Raw genomic sequence first — 17031 nt, forward strand, 5'->3', positions numbered from 1 at the left:
AAGCAGAAAAGAACATCAGGACAGCAATGTCACAGAAGGGAAGGAAGGAGAGAGTTTCAGCAAATAGGAGGTTCTTCACAGGTGTTTCATACTGTCAAGAGTTCAGGGAGGGCTGAGAAAGGGTAACTGGGAAGCTTGGAGAGAGCACTTTCAGTCAAATAGTGAGTCCAGACACCAGGTTTCTTCCTGTTTTTGTTGTGATGCAGGTGTTTTGGTCATGTCCAATTCTTCATGAACCCATGTTGGGGTTTTCTTGGCAAAGATGCTAGAGTAGTTTGCTATTTCCTTCTCTGGCTCATTTTATAGATGAGGAACTGAGGCAAACAGTGTTTAAATTACTTGCCCAGGGTCACATAGCTAGTAAGTGTCTGAGGCCAGATTTGAACTCAAGAAGCTGAGTCTTCCTGACTTAAAGCTTTATCTATTATGCCACCTAGCTACCCTACTTGTCCTACTTAAAGTCAAAGATACCGTCTCTCCAACTAGATTGCAATTTCCAAAAAGGCCTTCACGGCACATGGCTTATGCTCCCTTTTGTCCCCATGTCCGGATTTGGAAAGGACATGGGTTTAATAAGGATGCTCTTTACCCATAGCTGTTGGTTTAATATTCTTCTTCCCCATAATCAGTTTGGGGAACCAACTTTGATAGCGCGTCTCTTTCATCTGACCACTAGGTGTCTCCATACCACCAGCTAAAAATAAAAGTCTTACTGTAAGGCAGTGATTTCCAAACTTTGTGTAGCAAGCCTTTCTTAACTTAAAAAAAAAATTGTGCCCCTACTTAAACCTTTCAAAAAACAGTATACATTAATAATTTACTTAGCCTATATTTCATTCAAATGAAGTTAGGAATTTATCATATTTTAATAAAAATTTTAAATGTACAGTAAAAATAAAGTAACAGGTACTTGATAAAATCCTTTATAATTTTCATATTTGTATAAAATAATAATAATATTATTATTAATGTGGTGAGTGGGCTCTTAAGGCAAAGTTTCTCGAAACATAGTGTCTCTGATGTTACTGGTACTCGAAATTCTTTTTCCTTTATTGAACTGGATACTGCTTTTGTAACAACTACAGGAGATTCACACACAAAAAGATGTTATGAAGGGTAGTAAAATTTAAATTACTTTGTTTGCTAAACCAGAGAATTCTTTATTTGCCTAGAGTCAAAGCTATAAGATTTTTAGGTTCTAATGCATGTTTCAATGTGTTATCACAAGTTATTTTTCTTAAAATGTAAATAGTATTTTTTTTTTCCAATTACATGTAAAGACAATTTTCAACATTCATTTTTTATAAGATTTTGAGTTCCAAATTTTTCTCTCTCCCTCCTTCCCATCCCCTAGACTGTGAGCAATCTGATGTAGGTTATACACACACACTACAAGTTCTTAGATGGGGTAAAATCATGCAATGGGCATACGCCCATTACGTCACATCCAGCGCCGATGGCCATTTATGTCATATCCGGTGCCTGCTCTTCCAGGTGCCCAAAGGGACTGTGCAGTCTGTGCGGCAGGTGTTCCATCCAGTCTTTGGATCTGGAGGAGGGGGTGAGGGGCTGGAGGAGAGATCAAGTGGTCAGCATCGTGGGGGAGGAGATAGAGAAATATTCTGTGCGCACACTTGTGTTCAGATCATTGAAGAGGACCCATGACATACATGTGACTGATAATGCAAAGCCAGTACAGTTGGATGAAGAGTCACAAGCTGAATATGTCTGTCAAACTTCATACCCAGTATGGTCCTGGGTTGCAAATGCTTATTTTGAAGGAAAATCTTATAGAGAAAGGCTTTCAGAATGCAGTGGATGCATAGGGATATAAATAGCATTCTGCCAATCAAGGACAAGAACTTGAATATTTAGTGACTGGTACATATCCATATCCACCAGGACCTGGTGTGGCTTTGAATGTAGATACTAAGATTCAAAGCATGCCAAGTTGAAGTTGTTGCACAATCTTTAGCTGTGGTCCTATCTCCTTCACAATCCAGGATAGATAGAAATACTTCAGCTAATTAGGTGACGTCTATGGACATGCTGGGCTTCCTGAATATTCAGCTAACCTGGGTTAGCTATGGCTATGATGGAAACTAGTGTCACCAAGAATGCTGCAATGATGCCCAAAAAAGCACCTACCATGCCTAAACTACAGTGGCATCCACCATGAAAACTACACAAAGTCATCAGTGGACATCTAGGCTGAGTCTGATGTATTGCAGTAGAACCTGGAAATCAGTGGTTTGTTACTGGTTCTGCTGACAGGACCATAAAAATCTGGGACCTGGCTAGTGGCAAAGTGAAACTGTCATTGACCAGACAGGTCGGTACTGTGCGAAGGGTGATAGTAAGTGCAAGGAGTCCATACCTATTCTGTGGAGAAGATAAACAGGTGAAGTGCTGAGATCTGGAATAAAATTAGGTTGTCAGACATTATCCCAGACATCTAAGTGCAGTTTATGGTTTGGATTTGTGCTCAACAATTGATGTGCTTATGACTTGTAGTAGACATTCAACTGCACTGATATGGCACACAAGGACAAAAAACAGTGCACACACACTGGCAGGACATAGAAATGTAGTGGCTACAGTAAAGTGTCAAACTGCAGAACCACAGATCATAACGGGAAGCCACAACGGGACCATACAATTATGGGACTTATTGGCAGGACAAATGTGTCAGGTCAACAAATCACAAAAAAAAGAAAAAAAGAAAAAAAAACACAGAGCAGTGGTTTTGCATCCAAGATATTACTCGCTTGCATCTGGTTTTTCAGATAATATTAAACAGTGGAAATTCCCTGATGGAAACTTCATTCAAAGCCTTTCTGGTCACAGTGCTATAATTAATACACTAACTGTGAATTCAGATGGAGTGCTGGTATCTAGAGGGTATAATGGCACTATTCATCTTTGGGACTGGAGAACTGGCTACAGTTTCTAAAAAGTACATGCAGCTGTGCAGCCTGGATCTTTGGACAGTGATCAGGAATATTTGCATATGCCTTTGACCATTCTGGAAGTCATTACTCACTGCAGAAACTGATAAAACCATTAAAGTATACATAGAAGATGATTCAGCAGTGGAAGAAATTCACCCAGTTATCAAGAGAAAGAGTTTTTAAAGTGGTAATATGTACATAATTGCGCCATCGTTTTATTTTGGTGTTTATGAATGCTTTCAGTCACATTGTGCTCTGTATAGCACTATAAAGCAGAAACTCCACAGAAGTCATTACTGCTTCATCACGTTATAATAAGTTGCTTTTTTTAAAAAAAAAAAAGATGGAATAAGATCAAATTTATCATTTGCCTGTACAAATGGGTTCCACTTTCATTCATATTTAGAAATGTCTAGGTTTTGAAAACAAGATGATAATTCTCTCTACTGGTCACGTTTAATAAACAAGATTTCACCTTTTTTCTATTTAATTTACAGGGCATGTGTTTCTTAAAATTAAGAAAAATATAAAACATTTTGTAAATTTATTATCTATAGCTCTGAATTTCTCACAAATGCAGTCACTTTATCTTTCCGGATCAGAGTATGAATTTAAACTCTTAATACTTTGCATTAATTTATTTAGAGTATAATCTCTTTGAGATTATCCACCAAATACACACTTTTCAGGAGGAAATTTTGTTGCGAAATGAATTTGTTTCATCTGTATTATCACTAAGAAAAAAAAAAGGCCACTACTACTTTTAGGTCAAATATCCTTCCTAGTATTTTGTCATAAGAAAGCCAATGGGTTTCAAAATAATACGCAAGTGCTTTATGCTTTTCCTCCATATTGTAACTCAAATTTGCAAAGATCCTTTCTTTTAATGAGCTACTGCTTTTTTCTAATTAGGCACGATTACTGTGCAACTTGGGGAAAAAAATGATATCTAGTTCCACACTTTGATTCCTACGCAGGTAGGGACTGAACTAAATGACTTCTGAGTCTGAGAGCACTTAGAGCCTTCCAGCTCTAAGATTTTGTGATTGACTGAACCTTCAGAAAGGAAAATGGGCCATCACTGCAGGGAGATTTACTGTAGGTTGAGATGACCCAAGGAAGGCTTCCTGGAGGGGAGGAGCAAGTATGGAGGGCAGAAAACACAAGCTGAATTTAGGGAAGGTAAGTGGTCCCGTTTAGCTGAAGCAGCTATGAGGCAGTGGACGATAACAAACATTTGATTCTCCCAACCCTGGAAGGTAGGTACTATTACAGATGAGGAAACTGAGGCAGGCAGTGGTTAACGGACTTGTTCAGGGTCACACAGCTAGTACGTGTCTGAGACTGCATCTGAACTCAGGTCTTCCCGGCTTCTCATACCAAGCTCCATCCGCTGTACCCCTGGCCAAGTACCTGTGCAAGTCTTCCTATACAGTTCTTGCCTCTCTAGGATAAGTTCTTTTCTCTAAGCCCCTAGGACTGCATCATTACTGACAGGGGGCATTCTCTGCGCAGCGTCCGACTATCCGCGGGCTGCGGATCACCCGCTCCTCATTCCCTACACCCCCTCCGGCAGCCGCAGATAACGGAGAGCCGACTTTCGAGGTTCGTAATTTCTCGCACACGCATGCGGGGCACGTTGCCGCTCCCCTAGGGCTGCCCGACACAGTGCCTGACGAAAAAGAACCAGCTTTCGCGGAGGTTGTAGCTCGTTACATCTCGTCTGCTCCAGGGCTGGCTTGGGCAACCCAGGACCCTGAGACAGGACTGGGTGCGGACGAGGAAAGGGGACTCTAACGGGGTGGGCGCAGGGGGGCCTTGCGGGTTCACGATGCGCGGAACTCAGGCGAACACCGACGCCAGGCCCGGCTCGGGAGCGGGTCCTCGGCCCGTAACGCTGAACAGGCGGGGAGGGGCGGGGAGGGGAAAACGTCGGGGCTTCCGGTGGCGGCAGCGGCGGCGGAGGCGACGCGGCCATGGCGACATCTGCAGGTTAGTTGGGTCCGGCCTGAGCGCAGCGGGAAGGGGTGGGAGTCCCGTGGGCAGCCTTTACGCGCCATGTTGTCTCTCCCCGGCTGCCTCTCAAGGGCTGTGGGTCATCTGGAGGGAGGAGGGGTTGGGGGTGAAGGGAAAGCCCTCTTCCGACGCAAGCGCATAACTCCGGGCGCTGCTCCTCACTACCACCAGCATCCCCTTGGGCGCAGGCGCAGGAGGTTCCCTTCCGTCCCCTGGTGCGCCCCCCCTCTTCCCGGGGCAGTGGGCTGGCAAATGTCAGTCCCTGCCCTGAAGGGGCAGCGGGGAGGCAGGACTCCAAGGAATGAGAGAGAGCCTTCTTTCAAGCCTTCATGCGGATTATCCGCAGATTCCTGGGTTTTCCTCACTGTCAGTCGGGTCCCGGAGAGGTAGGGGGCACGTGTATTGCATGGGGACTCCGGCAGTAGCTTGTTGTTGGAGAGGATGGAAGGACCTACGATCTGGGAGCCACTCTCCTTCTCTAAGCCTGTGTATCTTCGTCCGTGAAATGAGAGCAGTAACACATGCCTTGGGATGTTCCTATGAATGTCAAGTGAAAGAATTTCTGAAACCTTAAAGCTGTAAGATGCAAGCCATCACTGAGTCCACGATTATGTGTATGGGGGATGGGGGTGGGAGAATAGCTTCTCTTGTTCTTTTTATTGTGTAATCCTGGATGAGTCACTGCTCCCTCTCCCTGGGCCCCAGATTTACTTCTGTGACTTGCTTGCTGACTGGCCTGAAAGTATTGGCAGTACTATAGAGAAGTAGAAAATAGAGGCTTTATGGAGGATATTTTTTATGGGAAGGAGCGTTGTACATCCTGTAGGGAAATAGTAATAATAATTAAAGACTCATAAATCTCAAACTGGAAAGAGCCTCGGAGGCCTCCTCGTCTAGATCTATTTATTTTACAAATGAAACTAAGAGGGAGATTAGGTGTCTTTTCCAAGGTCAGACAGGTGGTAAATATCAGAGGTGGCTCTTTATATAATGCTTTTAGGTTTGCAGAGTCATTTCCTTATTACTGGCTTGGGAGATAGTTAAGTTTTGTTATCTCCACCTTACAGATAAAGCAACTGAGTCACAGCTGCTAGAGTTACTTGGGAGAGTTTCAGTGCCGGTTCCGTACGTCATAGTATCATAACATCGTAATATTGGAACTGTAGAGCAAGAAGGGAACTTCATTTTGCAGAACCAGGCCTAGAGAGGAAATGTCCCAGGCTCATATAGTAAGTCTATAGTAAGTAAGTTGGGGCTAGAACCAAAGTTTCCTGACCCTTAGCCTAGTTCTCTTCTTCCTACGCTATATTGACTCTCTCATCCTGAGTCAGGCTGTTGGTCTGCCTGTCCAACACAGCAGCAATTTTATTCACACCAATTAGCTATATACGTTGGAGTAATTTTGTGAGTAAATAGTTTTAATGTAGAGTGGAATGGTATAATGGCTTTGTTTTGTTGTGGTTGGCCGAAAGCTATTGGGAAACAATACAGTTTAGGGTCACTAGAAAAGTGATAAATGCTATTGAGCTGTAATATTAAAGAGAGAAGTAAACCCCCTCTAGTGGTGCATTAAGCAAGAAAATAAATACCTTTGTCTCATTGCTACCTAATATATTGCCTAATATATAGGCACTTAATATTTATTGATCAATTAATTATTGATTTATTGATTGCTGCTTAGAACACAGCTATGCTCCATGAATGTCTGAAAGGACACTGATATTCTAGGCCAGAGGTGTCAATTATGTGGCTATGCAACATTGTCAGATGTGGCCCAAACCAGATTAAAATGTATTTGGGAAATATTTAACAAAATAAATAAAAATTCAATAGCATATAGGTCGTGCTAATATGTGATTTTCTAAGTCAGTTTACAGCTGCAAGGAATCCTTATGTATGGTTTAGTGGCCCCCTTTTTATTTGAGTTTGACATCACTATTTAACCTTCCCCCAGCTTTACTTATTCCCCGTCCTTGCTGAGTAATACATTAATACCAGCTGGATTATGAAGCTTATTTTATTTTGTTTCATAGCTTGCCTGTCTCCTTGGTATGAGGGCAACTAGGAAGTTGAATGGGATGGTCAAGTCATAGCACTTTTCAGAATAAGTTCTTTTATTTTTAAAGGAGACAGCTGAAAAGTCTGGAATATTAACTGAATTTGCAGATAGAGTTGTAAAGGCATGGGCATAGAGAGAGAGACACAAAGGGAACAGGATTGTGTTTTTTGTTTTGGTTTTTTTTTAGTACTTTTTCTGTTTTTCTTATTAGACCTTTATATTTTCCCTAGAGGTAGTAGAGGTAGAATCTAGGACATGGTTCAGTCTCAGTCCCAAGAAACAGATCTACTTTGTGTTTCTATTATGAAAATTCTTGTTTTGTCTGTTGCAGAGGTCTGTAAAGTGTTGAGAGAACTTCTGTCTGTCCTCACTTGATGCTGCTCAGCCAGCCCTTCACCCCTTTCTGCAGCATTGTCAAAGACTGTGTCAGAAAGTCTCTTCAACATTATGGCCAGGATACAGAAAATATGAGGTCTTTCATTTTAGCTAACGGGCAGTTAAACATTGGTCCATTCTTTGGAAAACTTAGCTGTGGTTCTGTTTATCAAGTTAAATAAATATCAAGGATCACCTTTGATAGCTTTATTAGCAAACCACAGAAGGGAAGTTTTACTAGCATCTGTAAAATACCTTTTAAAGATAAATCTTAACCTGACTTTTTCTCTTGCATTCTTCCAACTAGACTTTGGAATTTTCACATTCCACTTAAGATCTTTCTCTGTGGGAATATTAGGCATCATGTGCTACTAGACTGTGACTTCATGGATTAGGAATTCTTTGAAATTCAGAGTGTGCTTGAAAAACAAGAGGAGCCCAACAGAGAGGATAGTGATAGCATTACTCTAGATCACATATAGAAAAGCCAGAGGACACCAGTTAAAACATAGCATTGTTAAATTTCTTTGTATGTAGACTTGCTGGTGAAGGCCTCGTTCCCCTCTCCCATAAAGTTGCCGTCATTGGTTGGGATTATGGCTGCCAGCAGAAATGATTAATTGGAAAATAAATGCATAGCAAATGACTTGTTTGAAAACAATCTAGTCCTATCACTGTCCCATTCTAGAAAGTTATTGCTGTCACCTGCTCCCTTAAGTAACTCTTTCCCCCAGTCCTTCCACATACTACCATCTAAGACAAGAAAAAAGATATAGGCCATGTTAATGGGACACCCTGAATCGGTGAGAGAAGACACACCCTTTTACATGCACAGTGCTATTAGGTGCCCAGGAAATATTCAGTAGGAGAAAAGGACAGTGAGTGATTGTTGATGTAACCATAGGATACTATATTTAATGATATTTTCAAATACTAAAAATGTGGCTACTTTGTGCGATTCGGCTGAGATGTCTCAGAGTTCCCCAGGAATCTGTGCTTGTCCCTGGGGCTGTTAAAATTTTTATCAGTGACTTGAATAAAGGCATAGATGGTATGCTTATCCTATTTGCAGAGAACACCCAGCTGGGAGTGACACTAACACAGTGGATGACGGTCAGGATCCAGAAGGGTCTTGACAAACAAGAACATTGGGCTGAATCTAATAAGATGAAATTCAGTAGAGATGAACATAAAGTCTTACACTTGAGCCTGAAAAATCAGCCACAGAAGTACAAGATGAGGGAGGCATGTTCTGAAAAAAAAATCTGGAAGTTTTAGTACACTACAGGCTCCATGAATCAGCACTGGAATGTGGCAGCAAACGACAGCAGCAAAACCTAATGCAGTCTTGGGCTGCATTGAGAGATATAACTTATAGCAATAGGCAGGTGATAATCTCACCTCAATTTATTCTGCCTTTATCAGTCTCATCTGAAACACTGTGTTCAGTTCTGGGCAGATAGAGCTATATTGATAAAGATATATTGATAACCTGGAAAGTATCCAGAAGAAGGCCCTTAAGCTGATGAAGATTTCATTAAGTAGTTATACAAGTTTTGGTATGCTCACAATTCTTTGAGAACCGTGAAGATACCTCAGAAGTTTTTGAACATTGATGTCTAAATCTGCAAAGGTTGACAGGTTTCAGAAAGAGCTGTTTTTCTTGGATGAGCAGTCTTTCAGACATGATAGCAATCTGGTTCATTTAGGCTAAGAAAGACTTGTCCAGTGTTTCAAGAGTTCCATGTTTGCCTGCTTCTTACTTACTCAGCCTCTGTTGTAAGGATCTGTAAGTGTGACTTGAGAATTAGCCTGTCATAGAATGTTAGAACTGAAGGATTGGAAACCATAATTTCCAATTCCCCAGAAGGGTTCAATTATCAATTCAAGGCTACAAAAGTGGTAGCAGAACCAGAATGAATATACCATTCTTTTGTCTTTTCCTCCTAGAAAAAAGTGGGTTCAGTAGAATTCTTTGGGGTTCATCTGTCAGTAATAAGGGAGGATAATATGATAAATTATAGGCTACTTTTAGAGACATTTGGCATGAGAGATTTACTAGCATTACCTGCATGGTAGTCACCCTATTAGATCCTTAAAGTGGTGGGTGAGGATCTTTATACTCAGAGTAGTAGCTTCCGTTATGACTGAGGGATATGAATTTGTAAAAGAAAATGGCACGTCCTTTGACCCCACCTATGGCTTTGGCAGGTGAACAAATGCCTAGTAAGGTATATAAGCCTAGGGACAGATCATAAGTGTAGGAGAGTTCTGAGTGTTGTGTTTTATTGGTTACCTGACTAAATGAAGAGGTGGAGTTTAGGAACAGGAAGTATGGAAGGAAATATAGGAATACGTAATCGCTCTTGGTGAGATCTTGGTTCTAGAGAAGCCTGGTTTCAGAGAATAGCCAACAGTTTGATCCTCTTGAAGTTATAAAGGCAGGTTAACTCATCCAGGGAAGTTGGTGCTTAAGATAAACCCTATTCATTTCAGTCAGCTCATTGGTTCCCCAAAAGAAGGGTCAGTAGGATCATAGGATCTTAGGTTTAGAGCCGAAAGGGACCAAATTGATTATCTAACCCAACTCCCATATTTTATAGACTAGGATGGAAATGTTCATAAGTTTCATAGTTTTAGTAAAGTCCTAAACTGGATTTTAACCTAGGTCTCACGTTTCTAAGTCCAACATTCTTTCCAGTATACTATGAGGACATTTCCTGTTCAAGTTAAGAAGTAAGACTAAATAGCTCTTGAGGAGTCTTCCAATTCTGAGATTCTATGACTTGTTTGTGTATGACTTGAAGGTAGGGAGGGGACCTTCTCAGCTTGTAGAATGAGAAAAATTCTGGTAAGATGGTAGGAAGTGAGGCTTAAAGCTTGATTTAAGTAAGAAAGGAGGAAGAATAAGCACAGGCATGGGGGCAGAAATGAGAATCATTTATGCCAGAGTCATTGAGCAGACCTGCTAGACTGGAGTGGAGTTTGTGTACTTGCCTTCTTTACTCTAAAATCTTAAGTAAACTGGCTTTGTTGATACTGAAATAATTATTTAGCTGGCAGCTGTTAAGATAGGAGGCTAGAGCAAAGGTAGGAATATGCCCCAGCTCTGAAGCCAAGGCCTTTCCATATTTTATTGGCTATTGCTATGGGTTGTGATAGGAACCTATTTTCAAGTATTCAGTTCTTTAACCCTTGCTTCTGGTCCCCATTTAAATTGCATTTTTGCATCTCTTTGACATATAACTCAGAATGTTGTAGTTCTGCCCACATCATATGGTTTTCTTTACTCCACCCTGTCGCCTGGTTGTTGGGTTTTCAGAAAGCATTGGTTTACTTTTCACTTCACTCTGCCAACTCCATGCTGACCTTGGCACGAACATACCTCTTGGCAAAGAAGTATTTTCTTCACTCCTGCACTACACAGATTCCCATGGTGGCTGTCACCAGCTCATGGAAGAGCACAGCATGAGATTCTATAGTGTTGACATGCAGCAGCAGGGCTCAGATATCACTTAGGTAACCTATGGTGCCTCTTCCACGGAAATTGTCACCCAGGTAGAGAAATGGCTTATGCCAACATCTAGAGAAACATTTTATTATCTGCAGTTTTAAAGCCATTTAGTTTTTCTAAGTAGTGTCCGTACTCCTGAAAGATAACCTTTTATTGTCATTCATCTCCTGCCTGTGAAATTCTGCTCCCTTTTCTGGAAGCAAATTCAGGCGGTTAGCTTGTCTTTGACTCAGAGCAACTGGAGATCTTCCAGAGGGGCTGATGAGTACATTATGGCAAAAGGCAGATGTGCCTCATTTCATACAGTAACTGAATTCCTGGGGAATTTTGTGAATCACATCATGTTATGAAAGCATTAAAGGAAACAAGTGTTAGGTGTTCCTATACTTGCCAGTACTCCAAAGAAAAGGGAAGATTGAGCCCAGGGTCAGTGCCTGACTGTAGTGGGCCTAAATTCTACTCGGTGATTACCTCCCCACAGCCTTGTGCAAGTCTTAGTGCTCTTGTTTGTAAAATGAGGAAGATAAAGCCCAAAGATGTGAAGTAAGACTTGGCCAGAGTGGCCCAGCACAGACCCACAAGCCATGACTCCTCAGAATCCTTTTCTTGAGGTTGGCTGACATGCATCAAGAAGACTTCTCAGGAGGAGTCAGTGCTCTTTAACCTTCCACGAAGACTGGGGTGCTTTTCTTGGTGGGGAGGAAAGGCTTGCCTCTAGGTGCGGCCGGGCGCCGAATCAACCAAGAATAAGGTTCTGAAGATTCCCTGTGCAAGCAGCAACTATTCATAGGTTTAGAGATGAAAGGGGGCCTTGTCCAGCACCCTCCTCCCCTTACAGGCAAGAAACCTGAAGCTCAACTCACAGAAGCAGAAGGTAGCAGAGCCAAGACTCGAACTCAGGTCCCCTGACTCCAAATCCAGTGCACCAGAGGGTGGCCCCCTTCTTAGTTCCCATTCCTACCCAAGTTCTGGGGGAGTCAGGGACCTGAGGCAGATAACACCATGTACAAAGTCACAGGGATGTTCTCTGTTACAATTCAGTGGGTTCCATCCATCTCATTGCCAGTGATAATTAACATTCTATATCACTTTAAGGTTTAACAAAGCACTTCCTTCATAACAACCCTCTGGAAAATGAGACTCAGTAAGGAAACAGCTTGCTGTTCAGGTAACTGGGCCTGGGATTTTGACTCAGGTACAATGTAATACCAGCTTTAGTGTTCTCAACCTACTGTACAAGTGGTGTCAAACTCAAGAAACAGTGGCCGCTGTACCATATGTAAGGATCCATATTGACTTAGAAAACAACATATTAATATTATCTACATATTTTATTGTATTTTTATTAACTTTGTTAAACATTTCCCAATTATATTGTAATCTGGTTTGGGCCATGCTCAAGAGTGTTGTGGGCCTCATGTGTGATACCTCACACTACACCATGCTGGGGTAGCTAGGTAGCATAGTGGAAGAGAGTGCTGGGCCTGAAGTCAGGAAGACTCATCTTCCTGAGTTCAAATCCGGCCTTGGACACATACTAGCTGTGTGAGCCTTAGCAAGTCTCTTAATCATGTTTGCCTCAGTTTCCTCATCTGTAAATTGACCTGGAGGAGGAAATGGCAAACCATTCTAGTGTCTTTGGGGTCACAAAGAATTGAACACAACTGAACAACAACAGATTGATACTGGGAATAGCACCCTGGTTGGGGGCTTGTCTTCTAAACAAGTATCTGCTTTAGTTCCCTTTTAAACTTTAGGGGTAGTAAAGCTTCATTAATGTCCTGGTAAATGTTTAGGAGTCACTGTTCCAAAGGGCAGAGACTGGATGCTTTTTTCCTTTGATGTTACAAAGCTCAAGCACAACTGTGCAACCAATAATAAACTTTGAGTCAGTCACCAGAGTGCTTCCCCATTGGCCCATATGAATGAAGGCACCACTTTATAGTGAATCAAGTTGCCTTGGCTTGTTAAAGATTAGTTACAGTGTCTTCTGGGTGACCACACCTAGCACTTTGTGCCAGGGTGCATTTTGTGGCAAGGGTTGCTCAGGTGGTGGGGCAAGTCACAGGTCATGCTGGCTTTTTTCAGATATTAGGTGAAATGTAGTTTCTGCCTCTGAAAACAGAATCAGTAAGGTGATGTTACTTTCAGTGACTAGTCACTCATAGCCTGCACTCAGTTTTTTCCTCTTAGTTTTCAGTCCACGTTGGGCCCCTTCTCCTAAAAAGCTGACTTTTTAAGAGGCTTCTAGATTACAAACTCCATGCCAACTGATGTCTTATTTAATCTTTTTAAAAATTTAATCTTTATATCTCCTCAAGCACATTATGGGGATATTTATGTGGCAGACAATAAGTCTTTGAGAATAAATGAAACAGAAAGATCATTTACATTGTCTTGGATAGGCATTGTGTCAAGAAGGAATACATAAATCTTTGGTGTTTCCTTGGGAACCTGTTACAGGAGCATAGGAGGCTTGGGTCTTTTTGCTTTATATACTTGATCAGTAGACATCTGAAGGAACTACCAGCTATTCAGAAGAACGTCAGAGGCAGCATGGAGTAGAGTAGAGTGTCACACATAGAGCCCAAACCAGATGAAAATGTAATTAACAAAATAAATTAAAGCCCAACATATAGATAATACACATTAATCTGTCTGTGACAAACAGGACAGGGGTGAGGTGCCAGTTCAAAGGACTACTGGTGCTTACTTTATTTTCTATTATATTTATGTGTAAGATTATACACTACTGGAGCCCAGAGCCTGAGCCTGACTGAACCTGTTTGATCCTCTTGAAGTCGTGAAGGCAGGTAACATCTAGGGAATTTGGTGCTTGAGAGAAACCATCTTTGGCTGGTGGGGGAGTTTTCCTGTTACCTCCTTGATTACCTGGGAAGAGGAGTGAACTGACTGAAGCAAAATTTGTTTTGACTTTGCTGCTCAGCATTGTCTCTGTCTAGCTACTATCCAGTTTTTCCATGATAACTTTCAAAGGAGTTATCCAGTATTGACAGATGTGGAATGTGATTAAAGGGTTTCTGAGTACACGGTACATAAGCTCAAATAGTGACTCCATTTGCCATCTTAAGTCATGTCAACTTAGAAAAAAATGTTTACAAGAAAACCTTTTCTGTAATTTGTGGTGGATTTCATGGGATTTGGTCCCTGAGTAAAGTTAAGTATGATTGCAGTCTCTAGTTCACAGAACTACAAGTACATACTTTTATTGTTCATGATGTTGAACTAATTGCCCTCCCCCCCATAAGTGTTTTGTTTTTTTCTTTTAAGTTATATTTTCAGAATACGGGACAACTTGGTGCTCGTTAACACATTGGAGAAGCCGTTGAGAATTGAGTGGAAACAAAATCAAAGAAGCAGATAGAGTTCACTTGCTGTTGTGGGCCCTGTGCCTCTCCTCCCCTGCCCAACAGACACCATGTACTGCCTTCAGTGGTTACTGCCTGTCCTGCTCATCCCAAAGCCCCTCAACCCAGCTCTCTGGTTCAGTCATTCGATGTTCATGGGCTTCTACCTTCTGAGCTTCCTCCTGGAGCGGAAGCCATGCACAATCTGTGCCTTGGTCTTCCTGGCAGCCTTGTTCCTTATCTGTTACAGCTGTTGGGGAAACTGTTTCTTATATCACTGCACTGGCTCCCACCTCCCTGAATCAGCTCATGATCCCAGGATAGTGGGGACTTAGGATCCTCACGTGCTGCTAATTGATTGGCTTTAAAGATGAGAACCCAAGAGTAAAGGATGTTCACAATATGATTGATCACAGGCTTCCTGCACATCTGTGTAGATTAGATTAGTACATTCCTGATTGGGCATCCTTCACCTGTGATGTCACTTGCAGTTTTTGACGATGTGAACGACAGCACCACCTGGTACTTTTGGTTTGAAGCCCAGCAGCGGTCAGTGGTTGTTGCTGTTTTTGTTTCCTGCCTTCATTCCTACACCTCACTGACTGGATGATCACCCTTTCATCTCAGATCCTGCCAGGGGACCCGACCCAACATGGCCAGCCCAATTCTGCTGATCCAGGGAGCTCCACTATGTGGCAGCAGAATTCACATCTTGGTTTTACCTAGCTGAACCTTGTCTGGAGTGCAATTAGTTTCCTTCTCTCAACCTCTCAGCCTTATATTGCCCATTGGGCCAGTTGAGTTATTGTCAACACAGGTCTCATAATTGCAGAAACCCCAGCTCTTCACTGAAGCCACTGGCACCTGGGAGCTTCAGCTTCCTGCTCAGTAGGCTAGAATGAAATGTGTTTTGGCATTTCAGTGCTGTCCACATTGAACTCTCCTGTTTCTTTTTCTGAAAGAAACAATGTCACTCTTGCAATAGTTCCTGGGTATCAGAACATGTCTTCCCCCACAGTGCCACATCCCTCTCCAATTTCTAGAGTTTACAGGGTTCTCATTTCTTAGGGGCGGTACTACGAGCTGTTGGGTTTTTTTTATCTTTGTCCCAATTCCTTTAAATCTGCTGATTCCCACATCACTTGGTTGGAGAACAGGTCTGTGCTTTCACAATGGTGATGAGCAGCCAGTGGTTTTGCTTGGGAGATTATCTTGTTTTTATTAGCTGGGAAGAATGTATGTTGTGTATCTGAATTAGGAATTTATCACTAGCACAGTTGACATCTGTATAATGGTGGAGATTATTGAAAAGGACACAAGCGCTAGAACACATTGGCCTGAATGGAACAACTCGGGAGAGGTGAGAAGAAGTGGCCACTTCCATTCCCTGCTGGGACCCCTAGGCTTTGTCTCTTCAAAGATTCCGTGGTATAAAGAAATACCCAGGAAGAAGACTTCCTTGTTTTTCTTAGTGTGCTTCCAGTCTGCACTCACTCATCATCCCTTGGATTGACTGAGGAGTGGGAGGTGACCTGGGCAGAGGACTGAACTTGGTGCTTGTCACCTGGGGAATTGGACCTAACAGCAACATTTTTGAAATTTAAGGGCTGCTGGTTAAAACATTGTTTTATTTTTGGTTGGCTCAATTGCACAGCTGTTTAAAATGTTTAATTAAAGCTTTATAAACTTTGGTCTGTGGATTCTTAAGTGATTTGTAGACTCCTTACAATCCCATTGATTTTTATGACTTTAAATGGGGGTAGCAGAGGGGAATCATGTGTAGTACCGGAATGCAACCCCAGTCAAGAAATTGTATGGAGAGGAGGGGAGGCAGAAGGACCCTATTTACCATTGCAGATGCCAGGGCTCTTATGGACCATACAGTACAGAGGAGAAATTGAGGCCCAGAGAAAAGTGATTTGTCTAAGGTCACATCACTAGTTAGCAGCAGTGCTTAGAGTAGGATCCAGGTCTCTATTCCCATTTGTTGCTCTTTGCCCTCAATTTGTCATAGCTGGGCTTCCTTTATCCCTGACCTTCAAACTTCTGGACTCAAGACTTCGTAAGGTCTCACTATGAATCCTCTCCTGGGCTCTGTGTCTTTCAGACAAAGCTTATACACTTTTCTCAGGGTGCTGTAGACATGTGGCTGGTAGGAGAAATAACTTTTGTCTGTTGAATTCAAATAGCCCCCACTAGGGGGCACCACAGGATGGGAGGGGAGGAGAACCAGTTATCCTGGGCACATCCATATAGCCCCCAAAAAGGGTAATAGAATCATAGCTCTAGAGGGGACCTTAGAGTTCCCCGTCTTTCATGTAGCAAGGGACTAGTCCAACTCGCCCATTTTGTAGGTGAGGGAACTGAAGGTTGAATGACCTTTCTGAGGCTGTCGTGAGAGGGGGTATTTTACCCCAGGTCCTTTGACACTGGTGCCGTTGCTCTTGTTACTGTACCAAGCTACCCTTCTCTACATGAGACACGGAGGCCAGTATTAATTATCCACTTTTTACAGCCCAAACTGGAAGGAACAAAGGAGCGAAATGACTCTCATGGTCGTGATGTTAAACACTATCCTCTTTTCAGTAATGAGGACAAGGGCCCCCAAACCCAGGCTTTGGTCACGTGGAGTTTTTGCTGGTGAGAATCAGTGGCTTTGTATGACTGTTGTGCTGTGGCCTTGTGTCCATGTGTCCATGTTTTGCTTTCACAGCAACAGTCTCAGTATGCAGTAAGTTCTTAATAAAA

At 42.3% G+C, this 17031-nt stretch overlaps 2 protein-coding genes and 1 pseudogene across 5 annotated transcripts; 2 read left to right on the plus strand and 1 right to left on the minus strand.

Annotated features, from left to right (window-relative positions):
* Positions 1-985: 985 nt before the first annotated feature.
* On the minus strand, positions 986-5034 carry LOC110211454 (uncharacterized). Its single transcript, XM_020990765.2, has 2 exons — positions 4365-5034; positions 986-1569 (listed from the first exon to the last, which is right to left on the minus strand). The coding sequence occupies exon 1, from the start codon at positions 4927-4929 to the stop codon at positions 4510-4512; it is 420 nt and encodes a 139-aa protein (XP_020846424.1). The 5' UTR covers positions 4930-5034; the 3' UTR covers positions 986-1569; positions 4365-4509.
* LOC110211452 (pleiotropic regulator 1 pseudogene) lies at positions 1887-3134 on the plus strand (annotated as a pseudogene).
* On the plus strand, positions 4866-15974 carry BLCAP (BLCAP apoptosis inducing factor). Of its 4 annotated transcripts, none has more exons than XM_020990762.2 (2): positions 4866-4943; positions 14207-15974. In XM_020990762.2, the coding sequence occupies exon 2, from the start codon at positions 14355-14357 to the stop codon at positions 14616-14618; it is 264 nt and encodes an 87-aa protein (XP_020846421.1). In that variant the 5' UTR covers positions 4866-4943; positions 14207-14354; the 3' UTR covers positions 14619-15974. The 4 variants fall into 4 exon arrangements, 3 of the variants coding, with proteins under 3 accessions (XP_020846421.1, XP_020846423.1, XP_078006337.1); XR_013484795.1 differs by lacking the exon at positions 4866-4943 and adding an exon at positions 5176-5353 and having other exon boundaries at positions 14207-14355; XM_020990764.1 differs by lacking the exon at positions 4866-4943 and adding an exon at positions 5373-5545.
* The last annotated feature ends 1057 nt before the right edge of the window (positions 15975-17031 follow it).

The sequence above is a fragment of the Phascolarctos cinereus genome, unplaced genomic scaffold (assembly GCF_003287225.1).
Source record: "Phascolarctos cinereus isolate Bilbo 61053 unplaced genomic scaffold, phaCin_HiC Scaffold_2;HRSCAF=192, whole genome shotgun sequence".
NCBI lineage: Eukaryota > Metazoa > Chordata > Mammalia > Diprotodontia > Phascolarctidae > Phascolarctos > Phascolarctos cinereus.

Coding starts and splice junctions, on each gene's coding strand:
- LOC110211454 (XM_020990765.2), bottom strand. CDS start 4,929: ATGGCCGCGTCGCCTCCGCCGCCGCTGCCGCCACCGGAAGCCCCGACG.
- BLCAP (XM_020990762.2), top strand. CDS start 14,355: ATGTACTGCCTTCAGTGGTTACTGCCTGTCCTGCTCATCCCAAAGCCC.